The sequence below is a fragment of the Panthera leo genome, chromosome F2 (assembly GCF_018350215.1).
Source record: "Panthera leo isolate Ple1 chromosome F2, P.leo_Ple1_pat1.1, whole genome shotgun sequence".
Classification (NCBI taxonomy): Eukaryota; Metazoa; Chordata; class Mammalia; order Carnivora; family Felidae; genus Panthera; species Panthera leo.
The window spans coordinates 44,094,340-44,122,111 of record NC_056695.1 but is presented as its reverse complement, the minus strand read 5'-3'; the positions used below and the strand labels follow the sequence as shown (position 1 = coordinate 44,122,111).

Sequence of the window (27,772 nt, the reverse complement as noted above, 5' to 3'; positions counted from 1 at the left end):
CATCTTCCAGCCTAACTAAATAGGAAATTGACAGCTTTCCTTGTGTAATGCAAACCTCAAGGTTAAAAGATCCACCCAAGTTTACAGCGTTCACATGGCTTTGCATGATGTGCTTTCCTTCTTGGGACGTATTCATTTCAGTTTGTGGAAATCAACTGTTGTAAGTGAAAGGTATTACAGAATTCTGAGCTTCTAGAGGTCTCAAAGGTACACAGCACCCACATACATGGACTCAACTGGCACTTAAATCCTGTCTCTGCCGCTAACACTAACCTGGGATCAGTTTTCCTTTATTTTTTAACATTTATTTTTGAGAGACAGAGAAAAACAGAGCATGAGCAGGGGGAGGGGCAGAAATAAAAAAAAGGAAGACACAGAATCCGAAGCAGGCTCCAGGCTCCGAGCTGTCAGCAGAGCCCGACGTGGAGCTCGAACCCACGAACTGTGAGATCACGACCTGAGCCGAAGTCGGATGCTTAACCGACTGAGCCACCCAGTGCCCCAGTCCTTTTCCTTTAAAAGAAAAGTCTCATTTCCACATCCGTACAAAAGAGATGAAGAGTTAGGATACGTAAAGTGCTTAGCAGACTGGCTGGCACATAGGAAGGGCTCAGTAAATGGTAAATGTCATTCCACCTGATCAAAAGATAGAAGCCACAGGGCTGGAGACTGATCGGATATGAGGAAACAAAGAGGGACAAAGCAGAGGACCTACATCTCAAGGAGGGAAGGAAGACTGGGATGGGGAGGCCACTAGCTGACACATGAGTCAACAGGTGCAGATCTGAGGAAATGGAGGCCAGTTTTCCACTTGGGGCACAGTGAATATGAAATAAGTCATCAAGATAGAGAAGACTGAGCATTGATAAAAGCAGGGTTAGAGCTGCTATGGAAGGGAGCTCTATGTAGAAAAGTGTCATTTTTTAAAATGTTTATTTACTTTGAGAGAGCATGAGTGTGTGTGTGTTAGCAGGGGAGGGGCAGAAAGAGAGGGAGAGAGAGAATCCCAAGCAGGCTGTGCACTCAGCGCTCGGAGCCTGACATGGGGCTCAATCTCATGACAGCGAGGTCATGACCTGAGCCGATATCAAGAGCCGAGCACTTTTAACCCACTGAGCCACCCAGGCGCCCCCAGAAGATCTACGTAATTTTTTTTTTTTTTAACGTTTATTTATTTTTGAGACAGAGAGAGACAGAGCATGAACGGGGGAGGAGCAGAGAGAGGGAGACACAGAATCGGAAGCAGGCTCCAGGCTCTGGGCCATCAGCCCAGAGCCCGACGCGGGGCTCGAACTCACGGACCGGGAGATCGTGACCTGAGCTGAAGTCGGACACTCAACCGACTGAGCCACCCAGGCGCCCCAGATCTACGTAATTTTAAAAAGCCTGAAGTTAAAAAGAACTAAAGGAACATCCTGTGAAAGTATATTAATGACAAAGCATCATTACAAACACATTCCTTTAGCCAAAATGAGTATCGGGTGAAAAGTGACATCACACAAAGGCCACCACACCGGGTCAGAGGGGCATCTCCGCCACACGGGACACAGGGTCCTTTGTACTGTTGCTGGTGGCCCAGAGGGCAGAGCCATTGTTCCCTTGTCTTCTTCAGGTGGACACCACAGAGGGAAGCAGCTCTTTAGGCTGGATGTCCCAAACCTAGGATCCCAGAATCTGGGAACTTAGGACTTCTCCAGGTCTGAGCAGGCGGAGTGGGAGTTGAGACGTCACAGCATCGGAGGTGGGAGCAGTGAGTAGCAGACAAGATGAAGACCCATTCAATCTGAACCTTTCCTGAGAGAAATGTGGCTCAAACCTTCAATGCTGGCTAATCACGCCCAATCCCCCGGGCTCACACAGTTCTCTTCCAAGCTCTCTTTGCTCCGTTGCAGCAATGCCCTTGGACGTCCTGGCACACAGCAAGGAATAGATGCTACGCTTGCATTTGCTGAGTTAAAGAGGTTCCCATAATAAGCTTACTTAATACACAAAAACCGTGTGTGTACCGTAAATGACTTTTTAAAAAGCATGTGTAAGTTTTAGACGGGATAAAACAAACCAAACTGGAGTCCATTATGCTGTTTTGAGCCCAACTCCTCATCCTGAAGCAGCAGCTGTTCCTGCTAATTGGGATCACATTGATGGGTGGATAGCGCTAAGACTCTTGCCTTGATGTAATTTTTTCTGGGTTGGCCAACGGCAGCTTCTCTCTTCTGATGTCTGGGTACTCCAGTCAGCAAAAGGCATGCGTGGGCTTCTGGGCAGGTCACAGATCTGGCTGGCTTCCATAGTCCAGAGTCATTTGGCAGAAAACTTGGCCAGTGAGCAGAGACACTTTTAAGTGAATTCCATGGGTGTGGAGACATCCTTGCAATGCCTCCTTTTTCCTTCCCTTTTAGTACATGTGTCTGAGCTGCCAAAAAACCCATTTTACACAGCTACAGGCACACTGTTTGGTGCATGTTAGATGTGAAGGTGGGGAGTGCTACAGTGGCCTAGCTTGTACTTTATGCTGGCAGTGTTTCTGCATGACTCTTTTTTTGATACCTTGGCAAAGACACTGCTCTCTCCCCTCCAGAACATTAGAGACTGTCTACATGACCAGCAGCCATATTATTTAATGATATTTAAGTCCGTTTCCAGACAGGCTGCAAAAACTCACAGCTTTTTTTTTTTTTTTTTTTAAAGGGAAATGTTTTCACAGTCTCATTAGTTTTCCTTTATCACAAAAGCTCAGTGTGCACAGCAGGATTTTTTTCCCCCCGTGAATGATGAATATTTCAAAAACAACACATCCCTCTACGGGGACAACAACTTTAATGGTTACAGTCCATAAAGATGGTCTATTGAGATCATTACTAAGAAGTATTGCTGATTAACAAACTGAGAGTGAAGAGGAAAGACAAATGAAATGAGGTGTGGTTTGGGTGAGCAGTCAAACTAAAAATATTTAGGGCCAGAAAGACGAGTAATTAAAAAAGAAAAAATGGGTGGGGCAAAAAGGATGGGAGGGGTAAAGTTTCTTGCATTCTCAGGAGACAATAAGACAGGGTGGAGGGCAGGGACAAGGACACCAGATTTGGGGAGGAGATGCTGCGTATGATGTTTGTGTTGGAAGAAGGGACAGGAAGGGGTGGGCAAGTCTGTTGGGTCTAAAACTCTTCCATATGGCTGGGCATTCTGGAAATCTGACCTGCTTGTTCAATGAAAGCTCAGTGTGTAGGGCTGACAGACCACATCTAAGCTGAAAGGTATTAAGCGCCCCGTTCCCTCTGGCCCAGAAAACGGACTCAAAACTCTCTACATGGGCTGCCTCTTGGTGGGTCCATTTGTGCACCTGGTGCTGAGCTGAACATTCAAGACCCGGGAATAAAGATCCGGGGAGGGTGGTCGAGATGAAAAAGACGGAGGCGCTCTCATCAGTTTAGTGACTAAGAGGCGTACAGGCATGGGAACCACGGAGGTAATGACTGCAGACAGCAAAACAGAGGAGAAAGGGGGCAGATATTAACGCTGGATCTTTTTTTAATTTTTTTTAAATGTTTATTTTTGAGAGTGAGAAAGCAAGGGGCAGAGAGAGGGAGAGAGAGAATCCTAGCCCGCCGCAGGGCCCAAACTTATGAACCACGAGATCATGACCTGAGCCAAAGTCAGATGCTCAACCGACTGAGCCACCCAGGGACCCCAAAAGTTGGATTTAAAATACATTTAAGAAAAGTATTTAACTAGATTGGCGATAAGATAAAGACACAGTGAATTGCTGGGTCACGGAATCTGCTCTTTAGAGCCATTTTATTTTTATTTTTCAAAGTTTATTTTGAGAGAGAGAGAGAGAGTGCAGGGTAGGGGCAGAGAGAGGGAGACGGAGAATCCCAAACAGGCTCCAAGCTGTCAGTGCACAGCCCGACGCAGGGTTCAGTCTCACGAACCGTGAGATCATGACCTGAGCCAAAACCCATGAGTCAAATGCTTGACTGACTGAGCCACCCAGGCGCCCCTCTGTGGGGTCCAAACATCACAACCTCCCCACAGCGGAGTTGGGAGGACGATTCCTTGCCCTGCAGAGGTATGGAGGCAGATTTCGCGCAGCCTGGGTGATGCTGTGAGGCAGCAAAGGCCGCATGGCCAGCCCCATTGTGGATGCTCAGAGCGAAGAGATACTCTATGGTGTGGACTGAGGGTCACGTGAACAAGATCCACTCTGAGGCTCCTACACAGACTCTCAAAATCAGCACTTCTCTCTGCCTGCCCATGTGTGCCATTTTTCATACCACCACCATTAGACAAAGAGCTGGAAAATCACAGGGAGGAACATGCAAACCACCGTGACATGCCACGTGCCTTCGAGGGTCAGTGAAACTGCCAAGAGGCCTTTTTCCATTCCTAACACCTCTTAATATGATTAACTTAGTGTGAGTCTTCTGGGCACAAAGCTTCCAGGAACAGCATTTCTCAGGGTGAGTTTATAAAGAACACTCACGAGATATACCAAGAGAAATCACCGAGGCTGATTCTCAGGGATAAAAATCTCCCCTCCCACCTCTCTCATTTAATCTCCCTTGGCATGGAGTAAAATCTGAACTGCTTATTAAAAGTACACCATGGACCTAAACAACCATACGCAAAACAGCCGAGCACGCGGAGCTCGGCAGAGGTGGGGTTTAGGAACGTTAGAAGCTCGGGTCAGTTTGGCTCCATTTCTCTTGGCCTAAGATACTCTGATTTTATCAGCACCGAAATATTAAAAAATACATATGTGTGAAACAAGCTGTAAAGCTGCCTCCTCAGGCCAAACTACGTGTGTCGGCATGGCCACATGTGGGTGGGAAGGGTCCCTAGGTACGATGACCACAGAGTCAAAAGGTTATTTTCTCAGATGTGGGCAAATGTCACTTTAATTGCAAAGCCTTCATTTACAGCACACTCAACAATGAACAAACAGGAGAACTGTGACTTCTGAATATATGAAATGTATAAAAGTCCCTTGAACTTCAGATAGTCGAGATACGAGCATTCCACAAGAAAAGCACCCTTCCTCATTTTTCTGAAGACCGTCTTATGTTTCAAAGATGACAAGGCATACTCAGAATCTCAAAACAGTAGGATGTTCCTTGCAGGGAGAGAAGAAGAAAATCTTGTTTCATACTATTAGGCAAATACTTAACGAGAAGGGTCCTGGGTAGGGATGGGAAGCCAGGAGGAAGGAAGCACCAGATACCATGCGAAACTAAACAAATCAGTTCCACCTCTGTAACACAGATGGGACATGCCACTCCACGACCCCCGACACAGGGTGTGCAAGAACAGCCATCGGAGAGCGGCTGCCGTCACTGGCTGGGATTGCTGAAGGGTGTCAATTTAGCCCATGGACAAAATCCTTGAACAGCAGATACAAACTGTCACTGACTTTAAGTCAAAAAGAATCTTAAGGAAATTCTTGTTTTATTTATATAGATATGGACTCCTATTTACCTAATTAGAGCAATGATTACACAGTTGACATTCCTGTTCCATAAGGGTTTGTTCAAACACTGGAATGGCTTAAGAAAAGCATCGTCTAATTTCGATTTTATTTTACACTTTGAAAAGAGACAGAGGGAAGACAGAGAAAAAGGATGACTAATTCCCCCCGACTCTGGGGCCCAGCAGGTACAGACTTCTCTGACTCCAGGTTCATCCACACTGCTGGGAAGTTTCAATGTCTAGGGAAAACCAGGGAAGACTAGGTAAGCCCGCTGCGCCCCACCCCTACACAAAGAATTCTACAGTGAGTCTATCACAGTGCTCTAGCTGAAGCGTGTCTTTAAAACTAAAGAGGGATTCAACTGAACATCTAAATTTTAAAACTGTAGCGTTTCAGCAACAAATAAGCTCAGAGAACTCAACCCAGAAGTGAAATGAAAGAACTATTGCTCTGACATCTGAAAATCAAGCCGCTGCGCTCAGCTCTGCCCCACTTTCAGGTTTAGGCAGACACATAAGGGGGTGGTGGCTCCTTGGACGCGCCATTCACAGTGGCATCATCATAAGGGGGTAACAGCACCTGAGAAGAAACAGAGAAGACGAGGGTTAGTGTGTAAAAGTGCACATACATTCCCCTGAGCTTTAACTTTAAAGGAACTTCCATGCAATTAAACGTTTACCATAGCCGGTACCAAAGATCAACTTGCCAGCAAGTGGCTACCCTTCGATGAGAGACTTTTTCTTAAGGAAGAAAATGGGAAGAGACTTTTGGCCCTTCTGTAGGTTCTCCTAACCCTGTTCACATGTGCCTGGAGGGACATAGGACTGTCGCTAGGACTAGGAAGCAGGCGACTGTGGCTCTCCAGAGCACGAAAGGCTTCTGCGTGAGTTCCACGTGTGCACACAATTGGGGCAGGCACCTAACTGACCACAGGAGCCACGCTCATGGTTGAGATCAGCCACAGTATACCGGCACAGCCGTGGTAAGTTACTTAACCTACATTTCTGCAGCCATAATAGGTGGATACCTGAGGTCTATAAAATACTAACACTGCTTGATGCACCCCTGAGATGGTCGATATTATCTGTCAATGGGTGAAGAGAAATAAATAAGAATAAACACTCATGTTGATCGACAACCTTTCTGTTCACATTTCAGGTACAAAATCAAGCACTTCTAATTGTTCATGAGCTGTCAGCATAAGAAAACACTGACTGATTTGGGGAGTAAAAAACAAACCAGGGAATAGCAACTCAATATAATTAGCCTTGATTCAATCAACTAACATTTATTATGCACCTACTGAATGACAGGCATTGTGGGTACAAGATAATTAAAATAAAAGACAGTCTGTGCCCTTAGGAATTGAGAGATGAGATGAACGAAAACCTTACCCACCTCAAGTGCTTTGGGGAAAGAGGAAGAATATTCATTCACAAATGGAACAGAACAAAACAAAATTATGGACATCACTTAAACTGAAAGTAGTAAATAAATGTAAAAGTCAATTTCCTGCCTTTTCATTTATTTATCCCTTTAGCTTCCATAGGGACATTAAAATTTTCTTTTTAAGTTTTTGTCACACCCCCTTCCCCCAATACCACATACAGGCACACTCTTCCCTCTCTTAACACACCTGATTGCTGATTTTTCTCTTCTTCCGGTCTGGGAGCTCCTCTTGAGGTGCAGCCCTGTCTCACTTAGCCCCAGAGATGGCCCCAGTCCCTATTCGCTCGTAGGAACTCAGATGTTTGTAGAATAAATGATGGAGGCATCCCCTGGGCTGGCCCTGGGAGAGTCTGTATGGTACATCAGAGGGAGAAGTGCAGCCGGGCATTCTAGGCAGAGGACATCTACACTGGCTAGAGGCCAATTAGGAGACTGGAAACCACCCAGTCATTTGAACAGAGAAAATTTCATAAAGAGTCATTAACAGAGGACTGGAGGTAAAACAGGTAAAATCAGGCATGACCAATGCATGGGTGTGAACAGGATGTTAAAGAACGCACACGGAAAACTCCTTTAGGCCTCTCGGGAGGATACGTGGCATCAGCCCCAGAGCAAAGAGGAGGTGCTGCAGGTAGACAGGTAAGAGCACCGGCAAAGGGAGGAAACCTGAACATAGAGTACCTTCTGGGACCGGAGGGAAAGACGGACAAGGGTCAGAGCATGACCGGAGCCCTGTCTTTCACGAGCAGGCACTTTACCCAGTAACTGGCAGGAGCATCTTGACGAGGGATCCTAAAGGTCTCAGCCTGACGTGGGAGAAAAGTGTACTCTCTACAACAAAGCCACAGCTCCGCTCCCTGTGTCTGCACATAGGTGTGTGTGTGCGTGTGTGCACATTCGATGTGGCTACTTAGAACCGGTGGCAACAGCTGGGATCGACACTAAAAACATTTACATTTTCCACGACTGAGCTTCAGCATGATGCTCCTCGGCCTCATTAAATAACGAACTGATTCCTATCTATCATTATCCTTGGAGAAATTATTCTAAAACACAGCAGGGCTACTAAAAAAGGACTGAAATCAAGCCATTGTATCCAATTTATTTTCTTTCCTGAGCAAAACACAACACTCAGATTCTCCAAAAATGTACACCAAAGATTAAACATGAAATTAAAAAAAAATTTTTTTAATGTTTATTTTGAGAGAGAGAGAGAGAGACAGAGACAGCAGGAGAGAGAGGGAGACACAGAATCTGAAGCAGGCTCCAGGTTCTGAGCTGTCAGCACTGAGCCCAATGCGGGGCTTGAACCCACAAGCTACGAGATCATGACCTGAGTCAAAGTTGCCACTTAACCAGTTGAGCCACCAGGGGGCCCCTGAAATTTTTTTAAAAAAAGAAAAAAGTACTGTAACTTTGTAATTTTGTTTGTCAAAATATACCTACTTTCACATTAAGTTTGGCAGTTTGTCACTATTTCTTGTGATTTGTCTTCAAACTTGTATTATTATTATATTTTTAAGTTTATTTATTTATTTTGAAAGGGACATAGAGAGTGCGAGCGGGGGGAGGGGCAGAGAGAGAGGGAGAATCCCAAGCAGGCTCTGCAGGCGGTCAGTGCGCAGAACCTGATGCAGGGCTCGAACTCATGAACCGTGAGATCATGACCTGAGCCGAAATCAGGAATCTGACATTCGACCGACTGAGCCACCCGGGTGCCCCTTCAAACTTGTTTTACAGTTTCATTTTACAACAGTTATCTTCACATCCCAATATTGGCCTTTTGTCTCAAATATTCCTATTGCCTTGGACCCTTCATCCAAAGTCAAGAGGCCTGGTGACAAGTTTGCCCTTTCAGCGGGGCTCGTGACAGTCTCACCTATCCTCACGTCCCCACAACCACACTGAAGATGGTCTTCACACAGTACCTCACGCTCTTTTCACTGAAAGTCATCCAAATGGAATCAGTTTTACATTCAGAAGGGATAGCGTCATTTTTTTTAATCGAAATGACGTGAATATCATTGACAATTTCAAGGAAGGGTTGGTGACATGGGGACTGCCATACTGTTTCTATTACAGTCTGACAACGCTGACTAAAAACACCTCCTGTTGTCCTTTTCTTCTAAAGATCAATAAAGTACTTAGAAATCTGAAAAAACAACTGTAGATTAAGATGGGACATGCCAATTAAGATGCCACATAACAAAACTGGTTGAAATCCAATTACTTTGACATTTTTAGAAGTTGGCTTTTAGTTAAACTCAGTCTTTCATTTTTAAAAATTTAGTCATTCACAATGAGTGACTACAAAAATAATCTCTGAGGACTAAGAATATAGGTCATGTCCTACTTCAAACTAAAGGCACTGCCTGGAAAACGGCAGCTGCTCGATGAGCAGACAAACACAGAGACGTTCCAAATCTCAACCACAGAGGACTTTACTTCAAGCAATATTCAATCTAATGAAATTCTAATCCAAGTACAGTCCCTTGGAGTTTGTCTTAACAGGAGCTCAACCACAGGGTGACTGTGTGATCGTGTCACTTTCTTCCATGCAGAGAGGAAAATCCCTCTTGCCAGTGACCCCAGAAGGCAGCTGTTCACTAGGAAGATTAGAGTCTGTGTGTCCGTAGTGTCTCCTTCGTTGGGAGTTACCTTGCTAAGTGACACTGTGCTTGTGGGAAAGCAGCTCCCTGGTCATTGCAGTTCAACACAACAAATACATCAATACATGAAACAGTTGGAGGGAGAAATAAATTAACACCAAAGGTCAAAAAATGTAACACGGAAGTGATTTCACAGAAGGATTCCATAAATCCACAAGTCATTAAAATTTGGGAAACGAATTCATTCCATCAAATACTAAGAGATGATAAAATGGTCGAGAGAAAAGAACTATTTATTGGTAAAAACAGGAGATGTTTGGGTACTATGGTTAGAGTTGGACTTCAACCATAATAGTAGAGCTTAGGCATTAAAAGCTTACATGGAACTCTACAGTTGTCAGCTTTACACACACACCCCCTAAGTATTATATGTAAGTTACATACATGTCTACAGACATTCACAAAATTACATGTCCAATTTTGTGTTTTGGGAAGAGTGTTCAGAGCTTTCGTCATGTTCTCAGAGAATCTTCCCCGGAGATCTGGGGGTCAAGACCAGAGGTCAATATGAGGCACAAGGTAAAGCGCACCAGAAGGCTGCTTGCTGGCCCCTGCATCCTACCAGGGCAATGTAAATTAAACTGAAACCAGTGACCAGGACGATGACTGTGTGGCACCTTGTCCACACTGGGGCAGGGGGAGGAGAAACCCTAGGAAAAAAAGAGAACTGACAGATGACCTTACACAGTCAAAATACTTGGAAAATAGTATTAGTAGGTGGTTGACAGATCTAATAGCCACACAGAAAGGATGGGGGCTTAGGTAACAGGAAAAAAACATGGCAGCTGAAAAAACAAGGCAAATGTTTACTGGGAAAAAACAAAAACTATACAAGAAAATGTATACCACAGAGCTCTGCACTGAACAATATTCACATATGTGCATCATCCAAAGTAAACACTGACTGATGGCGGCACCAGAAAATCTGATATGACTGTACGAGGAGGACAAGGGAAGCAAGGAACATGAGGAGGTGAGTGAGAGTTAAATCCTATCCAACAACAAGAAGTCAAAAGAGATCTTGAGCAGATGACCAAACAGCAAGGTAGACACTATTTTAAAATACAGAGGTAAACCCTAGAAGAAACAAGAAAAAGAGTCTGCAGCACTTACTGCTGGGGTAACAGGCAAGAGCTGGGCAGGATAAGTAAGAAAGCAATCTTTCTGTGCAGGATCTTCAGCTATGTATATGTAATACTATGTTAACAACACAAATAACATTTAAAAAATGAAAGAGTAATCATGGCAGCGTTGAAGTCGAAGTCCGTCATCAAGGGGCAACTTTCAACCTGAGGGTGGTGGGCAGGCTAAGGGCTGCGTCATTCCTGCTGGCTGGAGGCAAGTTGTGGATTTGACAGGAGCTTCTGCAGGGGGCCTGGAAGATGAGCCTGACTGGCCAGATCTGCAACTCTCAGAGCAGGGAAGGGTGGGAGGGCTTGGACCCCAGCAGTACAGACACTTAACAAAGCAACTGGGGAGCACTGTGCTGGCTGAAGTTATCACCTCAGGTGCAACATGCTCCCACAGAGAGGGTGATCAGGACCAGCCCCCACACCCACCTGAGACCCCCCTCCAGTCCTGTGAGTCCCAACCTCCACACCGGAACATAGTGCAGAGCACCCCACACTCCAAAGAAAACTAGAGAACTATGGTGCCCTGAGGTACCCCCAAGGAAACAAATGTGTGCAACAGGAAAACGAACAATTCCCTCATTTACCGTGTTCTTCCCGCTACTCATGCCCAGGTCAACAGCAGCCCCGTATCTGACCCCACCCTACCCTACCCCATCCCATCTATTCCCAGGATTCCTGGCATAGTGCGCTCATTACCGATCTGACTCCTTTTTCTCGTGATTTTTCTCTCCTGGAACGCTCCTTTCCTGTCACTCCATACAAACCCAAACAACCCCAGGCTCATGTTAAATTCACTTCTAATATGGAGATCTGAAATGTTCCAGCCTTGGTTACACTCCTCTCCACTTAATTATGCTGTACAATCACAGTACAATAAGTTCTTGAGATAAAAACACCACAATGATAGATTTTCATACTCTTTATAGATGATATGAAGTCGTAAGAACAACACTGGAAATGGCAGTAATTATAATACGACCCTCTGAACTCAAACCACAAAATCACTTTCCTGAAGCACTTATGTAAGTTATCAATTGTATATTATCTTGTACTATTAATAGTCTCTCATATACACTTACCTTTCTCCTCTCCAAAGAGTTCCTAAAAAGCAGGAGTCTCACACTTCTGTATCCCTCTCTCAGAGCTTGTTCTCAGACAAAGGGGTGTTCAAATGTGAGTTCCATCACTTACTTGATGTGTGGCCATGACCATATTCTAGAGGCAATATGGTGGTGGATAGCCATCAGGATCTGATATCAGACCCGGGTTCAAATTCTAGCTCTGTGATTTATGATCCTTGGGTTATGAAATCTACCTGAACTTCAGTCTGCAGATCTATACAATGAAGACCACGACAAGTTCCCTTTGAAAGGGTGTTATAAGGATTTAAGGGAGTTAACATAATGCTAATGTGCAGGACAGGATCAGCATTTGGATGCTCAATGAATGGCAGCGATTTTCCAACTACAGCCAGACAACTGAAACAGTATTATTTTATCTTAAACTAGCTCACCTACGCAGCACGCTCTCCTCAGGAAAGTGACACCAGTAAGCCCTCTACTCACATCGTTATTTCCTTGGGTTAGAAAAGAAGTTCTCTCTTCCTGCCCCAGCTCTGGTGGTTGCAGAGAGTGTTAGAGGCTAAAATTGAAGCTGCTCTGGGCCCTGCTTGTTGAGGCAAACAGATGACTGGATAAATACCCATGAGGGAAGGTCACTGAACCAATAACCTATCTGACATGGACCCTCTCTCAAGAATCCTGAAGATATTCCTGTTCTTGAATATGGAAGGATAGTCCTAAGGTTGTGCCGAGAAACTCCTTTGGAAACAAGCCAGCTCATGATTCCTTTTACCTCAAAAGCTAGGGGGGCGCCTGGGTGGCTCAGTCGGTTAAGCGTCCGACTTCAGCTCAGGTCACGATCTCGTGGTCCGTGAGTTCGAGCCCTGCGTCGGGGTCTGGGCTGATGGCTCAGAGCCTGGAGCCTGCTTCCGATTCTGTGTCTCCCTCTCTCTCTGCCCGTCCCCCTCCCCCATTCATGCTCTGTCTCTCTCTGTCTCAAAAATAAATAAACATTAAAAAAAAAATTTTTTTTTAAAAAAAAGCTAGGAGCAGACAGTATACTCATCTCCCCCTACTATAGGATTTGCCGTCCCCACACCTCCCACGTCCTCCTTTACCAAATCTAAACAAAAGTAACTGAATGATGAGAAAAGGCACTATTTGTCCATGAAAAGTGGATGCCATTTTTACTGTAAGAGATGTGGGCATATAGTTATAATTCTAAAATCCACGGCAAGGTTTGGTTGAAAACACCATAGCCAGCACTCACGCCTTACCCACGTACATGGGGGCACCTATCAGAGGGCAGCTGGGCTGAAGGCAGAGATGATGATAGGCTGAAATGTGGAGCAGGATGGCCTATGTCAACAGCAGGGGTCATCCCGGGAGGGGGAAAAGTACACGCAAACTGTATGTCATGAAAGACCGAGGCACACCCAAGAAGGTTTAGGTAGTTTGCTGCCTGGAGACCTGGGTGCGTGAGGTGGGATTACAACGGATGAGTCTGGAGCCTCAGGCGGGACCCCAGCTGGTCTTGGAAGCAACGGCAGGGAAGTGGCACCTTCTTTCATAGAAACCAGCAGTCCTCGCCATTTTGGGGAGGGGGGGTGGATACGGGTCTTTGGTAACTGAGGAGGCACAGATTGTTTTTACAAAATCAACCGCCCTCCTCTCCCCACAAAACATGAAAAAGCCAAGAAAATACCACTGTGAATTTAGACTTTTCTTGTTTTGGCTCCTCGGGGGAGGGAGGGGGTGGTTTTCGTGAAGGGGCCTGGTATTTGTGAAAGCACGACAGCTCACGAGAGCGAGAGCAGCCGCTGTTGACAACACATCAGTAACAGTCCCTCAAAGCTGCTTCACAAATAAGATGGAGTTGGCAGGACGAAGTTAGGATTCTGCTCCCTCCTCTCGTTTCAAGGAAATACTAGAATGCGTGCAGCTGAGACTGAGGTTATTGTAGGGGTAAATCCTGAATCTGTTCCTATTTATTAAGAGGGAAACAATACCAAACCACCCCACAAGTCACAAACAGCCATCACACAGCAAAGTGGAGTAACCCACAGTGGAGAAATGTTGCAGTAATAATAAGTGGCACAGAACCCCCTGAAGACTTAAAAACATTTTTTTTTAATGTTTATTTTTGCGCGCGCATGCGAGAGAGAGAGAGAGAGTGTGTGTGAGCGGAAGAGGAGCAGAGAGAGAGGGAGACACAGAATCCGAAGCAGGCTCCAGGCTCTGAGCTGTCAGCACAGAGCCCGATGCGGGGCTGGAACTCATGAACCAGGTGATCATGACCTGAACTGAAGGTGGACGTTCAACTGACAGAACCACCCAGGAGCCCCTGAAGACTTTTTTAATTTTTTGTTTTTGCTTTTAGAGAGAGTGTGTGAATGTGTGAGTAGGGGAGAAGGAGGGGGGGAGGAGGAAGGGGAATAGAGAGGGAGAGAGGGAGAGAGGGAGAGAGAGAGGGAGAGAGAGAGAGAGAGGGAGAATCTTAAGCAGACTCCATGTTCAGTGTGGAGACTGGTGCAAGGCTTGATTCCACGACCCTGGGTTCACAACCTGAGCTGAAACCAAGAGTCAGACACTCGTCCGACTGAGCCACCCAGGTGCCCCCTATGAAGACTTTTAAATAAAGGGTTGACAAATCAGTTTTATGATTTACATCAGTCTGGCAGCAACAGAGAGAAGAAAACTGAAAAGTAGAGCTGAAAAGACTAAAGGACTAATTGTAACAAGTTTAAAGATGACTGGCCAAGGTGACAAGGTAGACATTGCTACCATTCACTGGAATGGAAGAAAAGCAGCAGATACGGAAGAAATCGTGTGAGCTCCGCAGTGTGCTCTTTTGTGGATGACAACTGGACGGTCAGGGGTATAGGCACGGAGCTGGTCTGGTTCACATCACCTAAGTGATTTCCACCAAATGAATAAAAAAGAGAGCAAGACAAATGATTTATTAAATGTTTTCCATTCATTTCATCAATGAGTGTTGGTGCTGCTGTGTGCCAGGTACTGAGGATACCCACTAACTGAACCATACAAGGCCTGAACCAGCAGACAGCTCATCTGCTAGCCGAGGGGGGCTGATGAACAGAATTTACTTTCCATGGGGAAGAGCTTCTCAACCAGTATCCATTCACAAGAGTGTGCCATACAAACACTGTTTCTTCCTGTTTGCCACTGTGTCAAGAAGCCTGAGGCCCACTGGGGTAGTGGCTAAGAGCATGGGCTGTGGGGCAGACCATCTGGGTCTACCAGTCCCAGCTCCGAGGCCTCGGGCCGGCCACGTACCTCTTAAAGTCCTACTTTTCTCCATCTATAAACAGGGGCCATAACAGTGTTTCTCTCACAAGGTTAGTGAAATAAATAAACCTCAGCAATGTGCTTATTAGTACATGGAATGTACTAAGGCTCAACAAATCACTTTATCCCACACAGTTTTGAAAGGATGTTGTGGCTTGCAGTATTGGTCATACTGCAAAATAAGACAAACGAGTGTTGAAATGACCTAGAAATAAGACAAAATGGAAATTAATTGGGTCAAGAAGGTTTTTTTCCACATATGAATGGATAGATACAGAAAGAAAGGAAAAGAGAGGGAGGGAGAGAGAGGAAGGTGTGTTACTTTTTTCTCTTTTTTAAAAAATTTTTAATGTTTACTCTTTTTGAGAAGGAGAGAGAGAGCGTGAGCATGTGCAAGCAGGGGAGGGCCAGAGAGAGAGGGGGACAGAGGATCCCAAGCAGGCTCTGCATTGACAGCAGAGAGCTCGACATGGAGCTTGAACTCACAAACCATAAGATCACCACCCAAGCCGAAATTAAAGTCAGACGCTTAACTGACTCAGCCACCCGGGAGCCCCTACTTTTTTGTGATAGTAAACTACAAGACTTTATGGAGCCTGGGTGGCTCAGTTGGTTAAGCATCCAACTTCGGCTAAGATCATGATCTCGTGGTTCGTGAATTCGAGCCCCCATCAGGTTCTCTGTTGTTGGCACGGAGCCCTCTTCAGATCCTCTTCAGATCCTCTGTCTCCCTCCCTCTCTGCCTGCCTCTCTCTCTCTCTCTCAAAAATGAATAAACATTAAAAAAAAAAAAAAAAAGACTTTAGGGGCACCTGGGTGGCTCAGTCAGTTAAGTGTCCAACTTTGGCTTGGGTTGTGATCTCACAGTTCGTGGGTTCAAGCCCCGCGTTGGGCTCTGTGTGGAGTGTGGAGCCTGGAGCCTGCGTTGAGTTCTGTGTCTCCTCCTTCTGCTTCTCCCCAACCCCTGCTCACTCTCTCTTGCAAAAATAAACATTAAAAACATTTTTTTAAAAACCTTATGGAATAAATCTTTATATAAAAGACAGTGGGTAATATATACTAACACATAATAGCTTTAGCTACTATTTTTCAAGGCTTTGTGACTATTTTGCAAGCAAATTATTCTTTTATTGATTTTCTACTAGAGTTTGTAGAAAATGTAAGCTTGATTTAATCTAGAGGCAAAACAACAAATAGGTGAGAATTAAAACTTTCTCAGGAAAAAGCTGTCCTTTACAAACGCCAAAGGGTTAGGTGCTGTTTGTGAACCCGCCTGCAGGAGAAAAAGCTCAACTCTGAGATCTACCAAGGCCAAAAGTTGGGATTCTTAAACTCCCCAGGATGGTTCCAACAGTTGTCCTACAAATGCCTAGAGAACTTGGCTTAAACTTCCACTAAAGCAGAGGTCTGTGAACTACGTGGGCCAAATCTGGCCTGCCACCTGTTTTTTGTGTGGCCTATAACCTATGAATGGTTTTTACATTTTTTAACGGTTTAAAAGAAAGAAATGCTTTGTAATCTGTGAGCATTACATAAAATTCAAATTTCAGCACCCATAAATGAGGTTTTATGGGAACACAGCCATACTTACTCATCTATGTATTATCTACAGCTGGCTTCACACTACGACAGCAGGGCTGAATAGTTATGACAGAGACCATCTGGCTCACAAAGCCTAAAGTATTTACTCTCTGGCTCTTTATAGAAAGTTTGCCTTTGCCCGTACTCAGGAAAAGCATTACCCTGATTTCTGCCCTTGGAAGACAGAATAATGTCAGATATGAAATTACACGGCCTCAAAACAATCTCAGAATTTCGAGGCACTTAGGTCTTCCAAAGGTCCTTTTAAATTAATTCCAAGAAGTCAACATATTTTCTCTTCTTCACCATTTCTTACATCCCACATGGTCCACAATGTATCTACAGTTACAGTGTACCTTGTTTAAAACAGGCGGCGTGTCTTACATTGGCCACACCATATTGGCCTGTTTAGACGAGCTTTTCCTTACTCATGCCAAACAGGAAAGGGGAGACAGCTGGCTTATGAATCCTCACGATTAACAGAAATAACCATTTGGGCATTTGGGATAGGGTCACCACGGACATAAAGTCTGGGCTATCTTTAAGGAACCTAGATTAGCTATTTCCAAACTTTTTTAATATCCTCCCGTATGATATAAATAAGTAAACATACACATAATCACATTTTTTACCTCTAAGATACACATTTTCGTACATTTTAACCCCTGAATGGAGGCTTCACCTTGTAATCGACAGCACCTTACAATAAGCAGTACCTGAAATAATGGTGCAATTTACAACTGATGGCATCTTGTTTCCAACATGCCAGGAGGCGGAGAGAACACAAACAGACTTTTTGGGAGGTTCTTGTAAGAAATCCCCACTGAGCCCTGTCTGCCTACATAATAAGGAATCATTTCCAAAGGCAAGTAAAACAGAAGATGATTTTATCCTCAATTCACTGCAAAACTACTATAAGCTGCAATTACTTGATATTATAGGAGGAAGTCATTATTTCTCTTAATTCTCAACAGAGAAGCTACTCAGACTCTTTTACAGATTATATCCAGAATATAGAAAGAACTCATACTTCAAATATTTCAAATTGGGTCAAAAATTCTCACCAGTGAGTTATTTGGTCTGGAAATACCAAATTAACATAGCTGCCCGAACTGAAAGTTAAAATGGTTTTGAGCACTTAAATATCTAATATTTAAATAACGCTATCTAAATGAATACACCTTTAAAAACCTGTACTTTTGTCTAAAATAAAAACACCTCATTTAACTACAGAGGAAGTGGAAGGGATGGCTGGCCTGCTATCATGCTGTCTATGAAAGGCATCCCAGCTACTTCCTCTCCGCGACCCCAGCCTGATGTGCTACGCCACCTACTGTGCCTCCTCCTTAATGATTCTACACGGCTCCTTCCAGAGGCGGCCAAGGCGGCAGGAATAACGCTCAGTACCTCAGATCTCAGCTTCCCATTTTACCCAGCTCCCCCTTCCCTGTACACCTCCCTCCCTCCCTCAAGTCAGTGGAAAGGGAGAAATGTCTCCTGCTTTCATTTCCAGCATCCAATGAAGCAATGTTTAATTTTCTATTACAGTCTAATTTGTGCCTACAAGCGTCATTTTTTCATAGCTATAAGTGCACTACCAACTTCCATATTCTGCTTTTTTTTTTTTTTATTTTTTTTTTTAAATTTTTTTTCAACGTTTTTTATTTATTTTTGGGACAGAGAGAGACAGAGCATGAACGGGGGAGGGGCAGAGAGAGAGGGAGACACAGAATCGGAAACAGGCTCCAGGCTCCGAGCCATCAGCCCAGAGCCCGACGCGGGGCTCGAACTCACGGACCGCGAGATCGTGACCTGGCTGAAGTCGGACGCTTAACCGACTGCGCCACCCAGGCGCCCCCATATTCTGCTTTTTAAAGCATCACAAGCCTTTCGTCTGTTGTTACGCTGTTCGTAATAATTTTCATGACAATAATGATATTTTGTCAAGTGGATATATCCTTATTTAACCAAACCAGTCTCTAATTATTAGAAAATGAGCTTAGGGGCGCCTGGGTGGCTCAGTCAGTTAGGTGTCCGACTTCAGCTCAGGTCATGATCTCACGATTCATGGGTTCGAGCCCCCACATTAGGGTCTCTGCTGTCAGTGCAGAGCTTGCTTTGGATCCTCTCTCCCTCCCTTCTCTCTGCCTCTCCCCTGCTCTCTGTGCTCTCTCTCTCCCAAAAAATAAACAAACGTTAAAAAAAACATAAGCTTGGTGTACTTTTGCTGTTAAAAACAATGCTGCACAAACATACATTTTTTAAAATTGCTTCCTTAAAATACATACCCAGAAACTTTTCTTAAAATATGTTAAAAAATAAAATCCAAGGTCTCATTTGTTCCTAGAGCAAAAATCAATACACACTCTTTTTTTGGACAAGGGTGATAACGTAAGTCCATTTCTGTGTTGTTTTAAAGTAAACTGCAATGAAAATTGAGGGTAACTTAATCCTCTGTTCACTGCAAAACTACTATTAATTGTTCTCACTTGCTATTATTACAGGAGGATTACAATTAAGCAATTGATTAATAGCCTCTTATCCAGGGTCACAAGGAAACTGGGTTTATTTGAAATGTTCTTCCAGAACTTTTAGGTTTCAAGTATTTGTATGTTGACTGGACTGCTCCATGTCCTCATTGGATGAAATAACTGAAAAGTTATATGGGTCAGAGATAATTTCTAGCAGACCAGGAGATTTTTTTTTTTAATGCTGTATTTTACAATGGAAGGAAAGAAACATGAACTGAGTTAACATCACACCCGGTCAGCTTGAACTGTAGAACATACATGAGAGCAGGTGAAAAGCTTTCAGGAGGAAATCTCGGGGGCAGCCAGTGCAATCTCATGCACAACCAGCCGTGTGAATGTGGGAGCAATCGGAAAGCTGTGTGGGGCTGAGTTACAGGAAGTAGGACTGCTTAGCACAACTCTGAAGAAGGCAGCTGCCCTGCCGTTACAAAGCTTCCTTTTAACCTTTGCTTTTCTTCCCGCTCTAAGTCACCCTCCCATCCCTTCCACTGTGCTAAAAAGCAAAAATAAGCAAGCAAAATAAAAAAGTCCCACGGCTTCTTTTTTTTAATTAATTTTTAAAAAGACTTTATTTTTAAGTAATTTCTACACCCAACATGGGGTTCGAACCTACAACCCCGAGTCGTAAACTCCACCAACTGAGCCAGCCAGGTGCACTCCCCCCGCAAAGTACCGCTGCTTCTAAGGTTTGTAACTTGACTTGAGAAGAATCAGCTCAATGAACTGTGTAGCTGCTTCACTCCTCACCCTGCTCAGGCAGGTGCCAGGCACAGGAGGTGAGAACACATGGTCCTGGCTGCAGTCTGTCGACAGTCTAGGAGGAAGCTGATGCATAAGAACAGCACACCAAAAGGTGGTTGGACCAGGTACCTTCCAAGGTACTGTCCTACCCTCAGGCTAAGTGGTTTTATGTTTTATGTACAGTCACACACAAGAGATATCCCTGAGACTCATCTTACTCCGTATCCCCTCGACTATCAACTTGCATTTCTACCACCTACAGCTCTCTCAAATCCTTCTCCTCTTCCTCTTTCTCTCCACCGTGGCCTTGGATCAGACCTTTATCGTCTCCATCATCATAGTCACCTTGACTCTGGAGATAGTCTCCTAACTGCTCTCTCTGCTTATTGGAGAGTTTACCAAATCTCTATCAACCTCTCACATCTGCCTTGGCTTTTTAAAATTACAAGGGGAAAAAAAAGAAGCTTAGGGAGATCATATAAACTATTAAATTGCAAGGCCAAAGGACACCTACGATTGAGATGTTACAAGTAAGATCCCCCTTTTGTATTCCAGCAGGTAGCAGGCCAGAAGCTTCAGGGTCTAAAGTCGCAGGCTACAGTTTTAAACTCTCTAGCAGTCGTGTTCTTAGAGCGCCTTTCTCTCCCCCCACCCCTCACTGCTTCTGGACCCTCAGGTTCCTACAGGCAAACGACAGTGATGAAAGATGTGCGCTGTTTGTAAAGTATGTTTAATGAATCCGAGATGCCCAGGACTGGAAGAGATCTTGAGAGCCAGCCTAGTAACTTAGTTTTCTGGGGAAGCCCCCCTTACACAATCTCAGAAAGTGATGAGTTTTCTCAAGAATCTGCAAGATGAGAACTGTACATTCACCTGGCATCAGTCTAGCTTCTCAAGTATGAAGGACCTTCTTCTGAAGTATAACCAAAAATCTCTCTTTGGGGGCACGGGGGGAGATAAAAGGACTCATGTTACTTGGTCGGGAACTTGTTTCTAACCATACCTAACCTATTCCTAGGAAGGAATGAACATCTGATTTTTAAAAGCAACAGGAAGAAAAAATAATAAAGAAATAAAAGCAACAACAGGGGGGAAAAACAGGGGTATTTTTTATGCACAAATTTTAAAAGTCATTGAGACCACTACTAAATCCCACTCCACTCCACCCCCAGCAACCTCACCCCACCCCCCGCCCCGGCCAACCAAGAACTTGTTTTGGGGCTTTTCTGACAGTCCAAGGTCAGCCTTTCTTAATCTCAGGTCCCTCAGAGGGAAAGAGCTGCTGGGGAGATAATCTGGCTTTCATAAGGTCCCTGACTTTTTTCTTAACTGTGTTTTTCAAGCAGTCAGACTCAAAACAGGGCCCCACACGGCAAAATACTTTCTGAAGTCAACACAGTAAGCCTGTATATAATGTTAATCTGGATTAGCACCCACAATGTGACATGGCATAACAGGCTCTATGTTATGATGTTTAAAATTTTCCTGTTTATCCATAAATGGTTAGGAATTTTCCTACATTACTCAAAGTCTATGATTTTTTTATCTGGAATCAGAACTTCAGACATCATTTTGGCTAAATATTAATCTCACTGCTTTTAAAGTGCTCCAATTCCAAAGGAATCAGGTTCCCTACTCTGGGATTTAACTAAATACTGGGTATTACCATGACTCAAATCTTCACTGGTGTTAGCAAGACAAGACTGCATAGATTAAAATAGTTTTTAAAATCTCAATTTGCATACATTTTAATGTGAAGGAAATCTGTTTCTATAATCTCCATGTTTAGTATTTGATACATTTTTCTTCTTAAGGCCAAATTTTGATGGCAGTAGGGGAGAAAATGTGATATTATATAATATGTATCTGGAAAGTGATTTCTACAACAATGTCCTCAAAGGAACAGTGTGTCTCCTCAGGGAACCCAACAGCGTGACACAGGGACTCAGAGGGGACACTGTGGGATTTTTTTAAATTTCAAGGAAAACACAGCAACAACTGTTAGATATTATACTCATTTTTCTTTTTTTCCAAGTTTATTTATTTATTTTGAGAGAGAGAGAGAGAGAGAGAGAGAGAGAGTGAGCAAGGGAGGGGCAGAGCTCAACATGGGGCTCTATCTCCCAAACCACAAGATCATGACCTGAGCCGGGATGCTTGGGTGGCTCAGTCAGTTAAGTACCTGATTCCTGATTTCAGCTCAGGTCATGATCTTATCACTTATAAATCCAAGCTCCGTGTTGGGCTATAAGCTGACAATGTGGAGCCTGCTTGGAATTCTCTCTCTCCCTCTCTCTTTGCCCCTTCCCCACTTGTGCTCCCTCTCTCTCAAAATAAACTTTAAACAAACAAAAAGATCATGACCTAAGTTGAAATCTAGAATCGACCCCTTAATTAAATAAGCCACCCAGATGCCCCTATTATCCTCACTTCTACTCTTAGATTCTCTGGACCTGACTACTTAATGCAACGGACAGTTAGGTATTCCTTTTGGCTTATGGGCACCATGAAAAAAAAAAAAATACCAAGACCCTAGAGCATTATATGAACTAACAGTTTGTGACCACTCTGTCTTAATCATTTCTTTTAAAGGTTTTGCTGTAGTTTGGTTGGGAAACTGGAGGTTAGATTAACTCAGGGAATGAGTTCCAGTACCTGACAACTCCTCTGTCCTCCACCTAAGCAGTATTCGAAAGAGTACATATATGACTAATAATATGTGTACTATTTTAGAGAAGAAAAAAAATTTAAAAAGAGAACACATTTATTTTCTACCAACGAGAGCCCCCAGAGGATGCTTCCACAGAGGTCACCCTGAGACTATTCAGCCTGGGAGAAAAGCCATCTGGCCTAATACTTGATAGGAAGTGAAAGGCAACATGATATTATGTCAGTGTGGATTCCCAATAAAGACAGGGACAAAAGAGAAACACATTATTACATGCTACGAGGATCTTAATATAGCTATGGAGTCCAGGGAAAATGACAGAACTAGATCACTCCAACCCCCACTCAGGTCTCAGAGTGAGGCTTCGGCATATTGGGATTTTTAAAGTTGGAATGCTAACATTAACTCCTTTCGTTCTAGTCAAAACCATTCTTAAACATGCGGAGCCCTGCTTAAAGAGAAATATGTTGTCTTGGGGCGCCTGGGTGGCTCAGTCAGTTGAGCAACTGACTTCGACTCAGGTCATGATCTCACTGTTTGTGAGTTCAAGCCCCGCATCGAGCTCCACATCTGTGCTGGCAGCTCGGAGCCTGGAGCCTGCTTCAGATTCTGTCTCCCTCTCTCTGCTCCTCCCCCCACTCATGCTCTGTCTCTCTCAAAAATAAATAAATGTTAAAGAAATTTTTTTAAAAGAAATATGCTGTCCAAACCTAGAAATCCAGATTATGGTCTCCACCTAAAGAAAGCAGTGCTCCTTGGAGAAATGGCTGATTCTGAGTCTGGGACAGAAAATGGACGAGAGGAGCCTGGAGCATCTTGTCAACCAGACAGCAAGGAAGCCACACTTCTGTCAAAAGATCTGGGTGCCAACCTGAAGAGGCTCCAATTGGCCAAAAATGGCACAATTTGAACATTAATACAGATATAAACTATATAATATACGAGCTTTTTAGAGAAAGCTTTTATATTTTTCCCTTAGAAAGTTCCAAAAAGGCATGGAATAACAGGTTAAAGTTTTATTTAGGTTTACTGACAAAATTTATCAAGACACTTTACTTTCCAACTGGACACCCCCAGACTCTTCTCATAACAGGCCTTTTTTTCCTGAGTTCATTTGTTCCATAAAAAGCAAAATAAAACAAAACAAACAAAACCTTCACTGGTCACCACTAGAGAATGACAGACCAATGTATCATTTTGAAAACTGATAAATAACAAAAAGAAGTATATTTATCCAGGTCACAAGTACCTCTGGGTAACCCAATCGAACATAAGGGAAAGTTTCTCTTTACAGAAATATTCCAGCTAGTAGTGAACAAGGACTGGCAGCCTGTCACCATCCTGCAACCCCTCATCAATCACCAAATCCAGGCATTAGGTATCACTGGTTGCTGACGTTCCAAAAAGGCAGAATCAGTCAGACATTATCTGCCTCTTGACGGAAGAACAAATGATCAATTATAAAGTCGTGTTGCAAAAAAAAAGGTGGGGGTAATGAATATGGAAAATCCCTAGATCCGAGTACTAATCTACTGGGAATACAGAGGACTACATTACAGGCATACAGTCAGACAAATCTAGTCTGTAGGACAAACTAGTTTCTTTAACAACAAAATTAGAGTCTTAAAATACAGAGTGACCCATTGTTCCTGTTTCAAACCACTAGAAAAATTATGACATTTATGAGGCACTGGAAATCTGAGCACTTACTAGGTATTGTATGATATTAAAGCATTATTAATTTAGTATAGTAAGGACTCTTTTAAAAATAAGCACAATACCATTATCTTTTTTTTAACAATGTGGTTTTTTTTTTTTTAATTTTTTAAAAATATTTGAGAGAGAGAGAGACAGACAGACAGAGCATAAGCAGGGGAGGGGCAGAGAGAGAAATGGAGACACAGAATCCAAAGCAAGCTCTAGGCTCTGAGCTGTCAGCACAAAGCCTGGTGTGAGGCTCGAACTCATGAACAATGAAATCATGACCTGAGCTGAAGTCGGATGCTTAACCGACTGAGCCACCCAGGCGCCCCTAAAAAAATCTTTAAAAATATGGTCAGAAAGCTGAGACTCAGGTGATGATCTAACACTGTATTTTGGACTAGACTATCAATGCAATCCAGTTATGAGAAATGATAAATCTCCCTTCCCCAGAAATACTCTTCTTTAAACACACACAGAAAAAGAAAAAGTTCACTGGGAACTCTGAGAAAGTAGAAACATTATCAGCAACTCAGTGTCCCGTCTTAAAGACAGCAAGTCAGTACAGCACAGTCAAGAAGATAATGACCAATAACCACTACCAAGCAATCCCCCAACACCTTTGTCAAAACATCAGGAAACCATCGGCAGTTGGCAGTCGTCCAAGGTCCCAAATCCTAGTTACTCCAAACCACTGCCAAGCTGGAAGCTTTTCTGAGGAAAGAGGTCTATTATTAGAGGAGCTGAAGATGTCCAGTTGAAAAGTACAACTATTTTCAGTTTATATTCGCCTAAATAAAACCTACCTGCTATCCCATGTCTAATTCTGAATCTTTCAAAGGGAGAGAAAATAAAAGCTTTCTCTAAAAAAGCAAGTTAGCTGCATTTTAGGGACTTACTCATGGCTCTTAAATTCTCTAAGCATCCCAGTTTCTACAAATATCAGAATATCCTTGGATTTGAAGGTATATCTATACAACGTGCACCCTTTTAGTCCTTCCACCTTGCTTCTATTAAGAATACATACCACTCTTTGGAAAGCACTGAAAAAACAACCACCACTGACAGTGTATCGACACAAACACGTGCAGTACGGGCATTATCTTCTCTGAGATACTTCTCAAAGTTCTGTAAGTCCCATACATCATGATATTTAAGGATGAGGTTGCTTGTTTAGCAACTTTATTGGTTCTTCAAACTCAATAATCTCAAACTTTGTTTAGATTTTTCATTAGATCAGCAGGACAATAAATGTACTCTGGGATTTCTTCTTGAAGAAAGGGCAGGAAAAAAGAAACTTACAGGTAACTAAGTACTCAAAAACTCAGAGAAGGAAAAAATTCTTTAAGCCAGTCATTTTATCAAAATTATGATAATTACGAACAGCGATTTCTTTAAAGAGACTACTGACCCAAGAGGAATTCTTTAAAGGGTTGAGCAGAACATGTGTTTACTGTAATCAGGGCATAGGATTCTGCAGGACCCATCCCCACCTCACCCCCCACAAAAGGGCCTCTCAGCATCTGGTATGTTGGGCTTCGTGCACCTGACCATGGCCTCTTGTTAAACCACTGCTCACACACACGTGCGTCAACTCAACAAATGTTTGGTGAGCACTTAGGAAAACGATTCGTGTACAGCATGCTTTCTCTCAGAAATCCCACATAGTTCTCAGTGTATCAGCTTGTACCTATATATTTAATATAAAGCACGATACTGTTTTATTCCCATCTTATACACAGGGAGGTCGAGTCAGGGACAGGTTAAATCACTTCAGTAAGGTCACAAGGTGAGTAAGTCACCACAATTTAAAAACCAAAACAAAATATAAAACTCTGTTCTGGTTTAGACCTAACACGCCATTTGTATTTACCCTTCCATGTGTCCTGTCCATTCTGTCCCCTCCAATCCCATCTGTTACAAGCCATCCCACACATTCATGTCATCCATCACCAACCTTTGCATCAACTGCTCCTTGAGCACGCACTTGTCCCAAGCACTGCGTCAGGCACTGTGCCGAGTACAAATTCGATGGAGACATAGGCAGGTTCCTATCTAGAGGGCTTACACTTTTCCTATGAGCCAGGCAGTTCAAGATAATTTCCATAAAGTACAAATGATTTTGAGGACTCTTCCAGTAAAATCATGTTTTCCACAATCCTATTAAATAGGTTTAAAAATTTTAAGTATGAACAACCATAAGCAAAACAAGAGTTAAAAACATAGGACCCTCTGCCACCCTCATTTCTCTCTCTGTACAGTCACGTTTCTCTAGGTTTCAACTCACATTCTCAATTCTCTCTCAAGTGAGAGCACACAGTCATAGTAGGCGGAACTGATACCTAGAACTTTATACCATGGTTTAATAATTCAAGTTTAAGATACATAAATATGGGGAAGGCACATATATTATCCATCTGTAATATTTTTAAAAATAAGCCAGAAGTTGAGCCACCTAGGTTTTTTAATATCCTATAAGGAAAACAAAACACATTTCATTCAACTATGAATCTTTTGATGACTAAGCAGCTCATGAGTATGTGTCAACAACAGTAAGATCACAGCAAACACTAGAAACATCTAGCAGCTGTCACATAATATGGCAATCTCCACATTAAATGACTTTGCACCTACCGTAGTGTCATTGCTGGTAACATAAACCAGGACATCAGAGGAGTTCCTGCCATTGATGTATCGGTAGCAGTTCCAAACACAGCTAATCAAGTAACCCTGTAAGTGAGTAATAACTATTAGATCTTTCATTTGAACTTCATACGATTTTAAATAACCCCCCCCCCCGTTACAAAACTTTTATTTACATAACTAGTATGTGCACATAGTAACTCTACTAAACCAAAAAGTCTCTAAAATTACAAGTGTTGGGTACTTTTCTGCCAAAGGGTGCTGCTATAGCTTATTCTATCACACCACCCCGGAAGGCAGTGGGGGGCTGGGGAGGGGGGGATAGGGAAGAGCGAGAGAATCTGTGAGAAAAGGTAGTTGGAAAGATCAACGGCCACAAACATTTACTGCCCCCAGTGTCACAGGTCAATTTATTAACCCATTTCTCATCACATTTTAATTCTCTGTCTTTGGGATCTTTATTTTACTTTTATTATACGTGATTAAACAAGTCATACACAAGTTAATTTTTTCAAAAACGTTCACAGCACATAAATTTGCTTCATGGTCAATAAAATTCACTAAAACATTTCCCATTTTCATAATGAAATATCCAAAGAAGATAATTAGAATTAGTCTCGAATAAAGATATGAATAAATAATGTCAGGAGCCAGGAATAAAGCGTGAGCTCGTGGGAGGTGTTCTATGTAGACTATGAGCCGCTTGCATTCCGCTCCAATCACCTGGAACTGGATTAAAGGACTTCAAAATCCCTTTCTAGCTGTACAATTCTTTGATCAAAAAATGTAATGATGTGGAAAGACTGGAACCCTCGTATGCTG

The 27,772-nt window shown here is 43.3% G+C and overlaps 1 protein-coding gene across 1 annotated transcript in view; it reads right to left on the bottom strand.

Annotated features, from left to right (window-relative positions):
* Positions 1-4,864: 4,864 nt before the first annotated feature.
* LAPTM4B (lysosomal protein transmembrane 4 beta) overlaps positions 4,865-27,772 on the bottom strand; it is a 77,527-nt gene continuing 54,619 nt past the window's right edge. Inside the window, exons 6-7 of the mRNA XM_042923602.1 lie at positions 26,942-27,037; positions 4,865-6,043 (exon numbers count right to left, since the gene is read on the bottom strand). Coding sequence (XP_042779536.1) covers positions 5,966-6,043; positions 26,942-27,037 — 174 coding nt within the window. The 3' untranslated portion in view covers positions 4,865-5,965. The remainder of the gene's footprint in view (positions 6,044-26,941; positions 27,038-27,772) is intronic.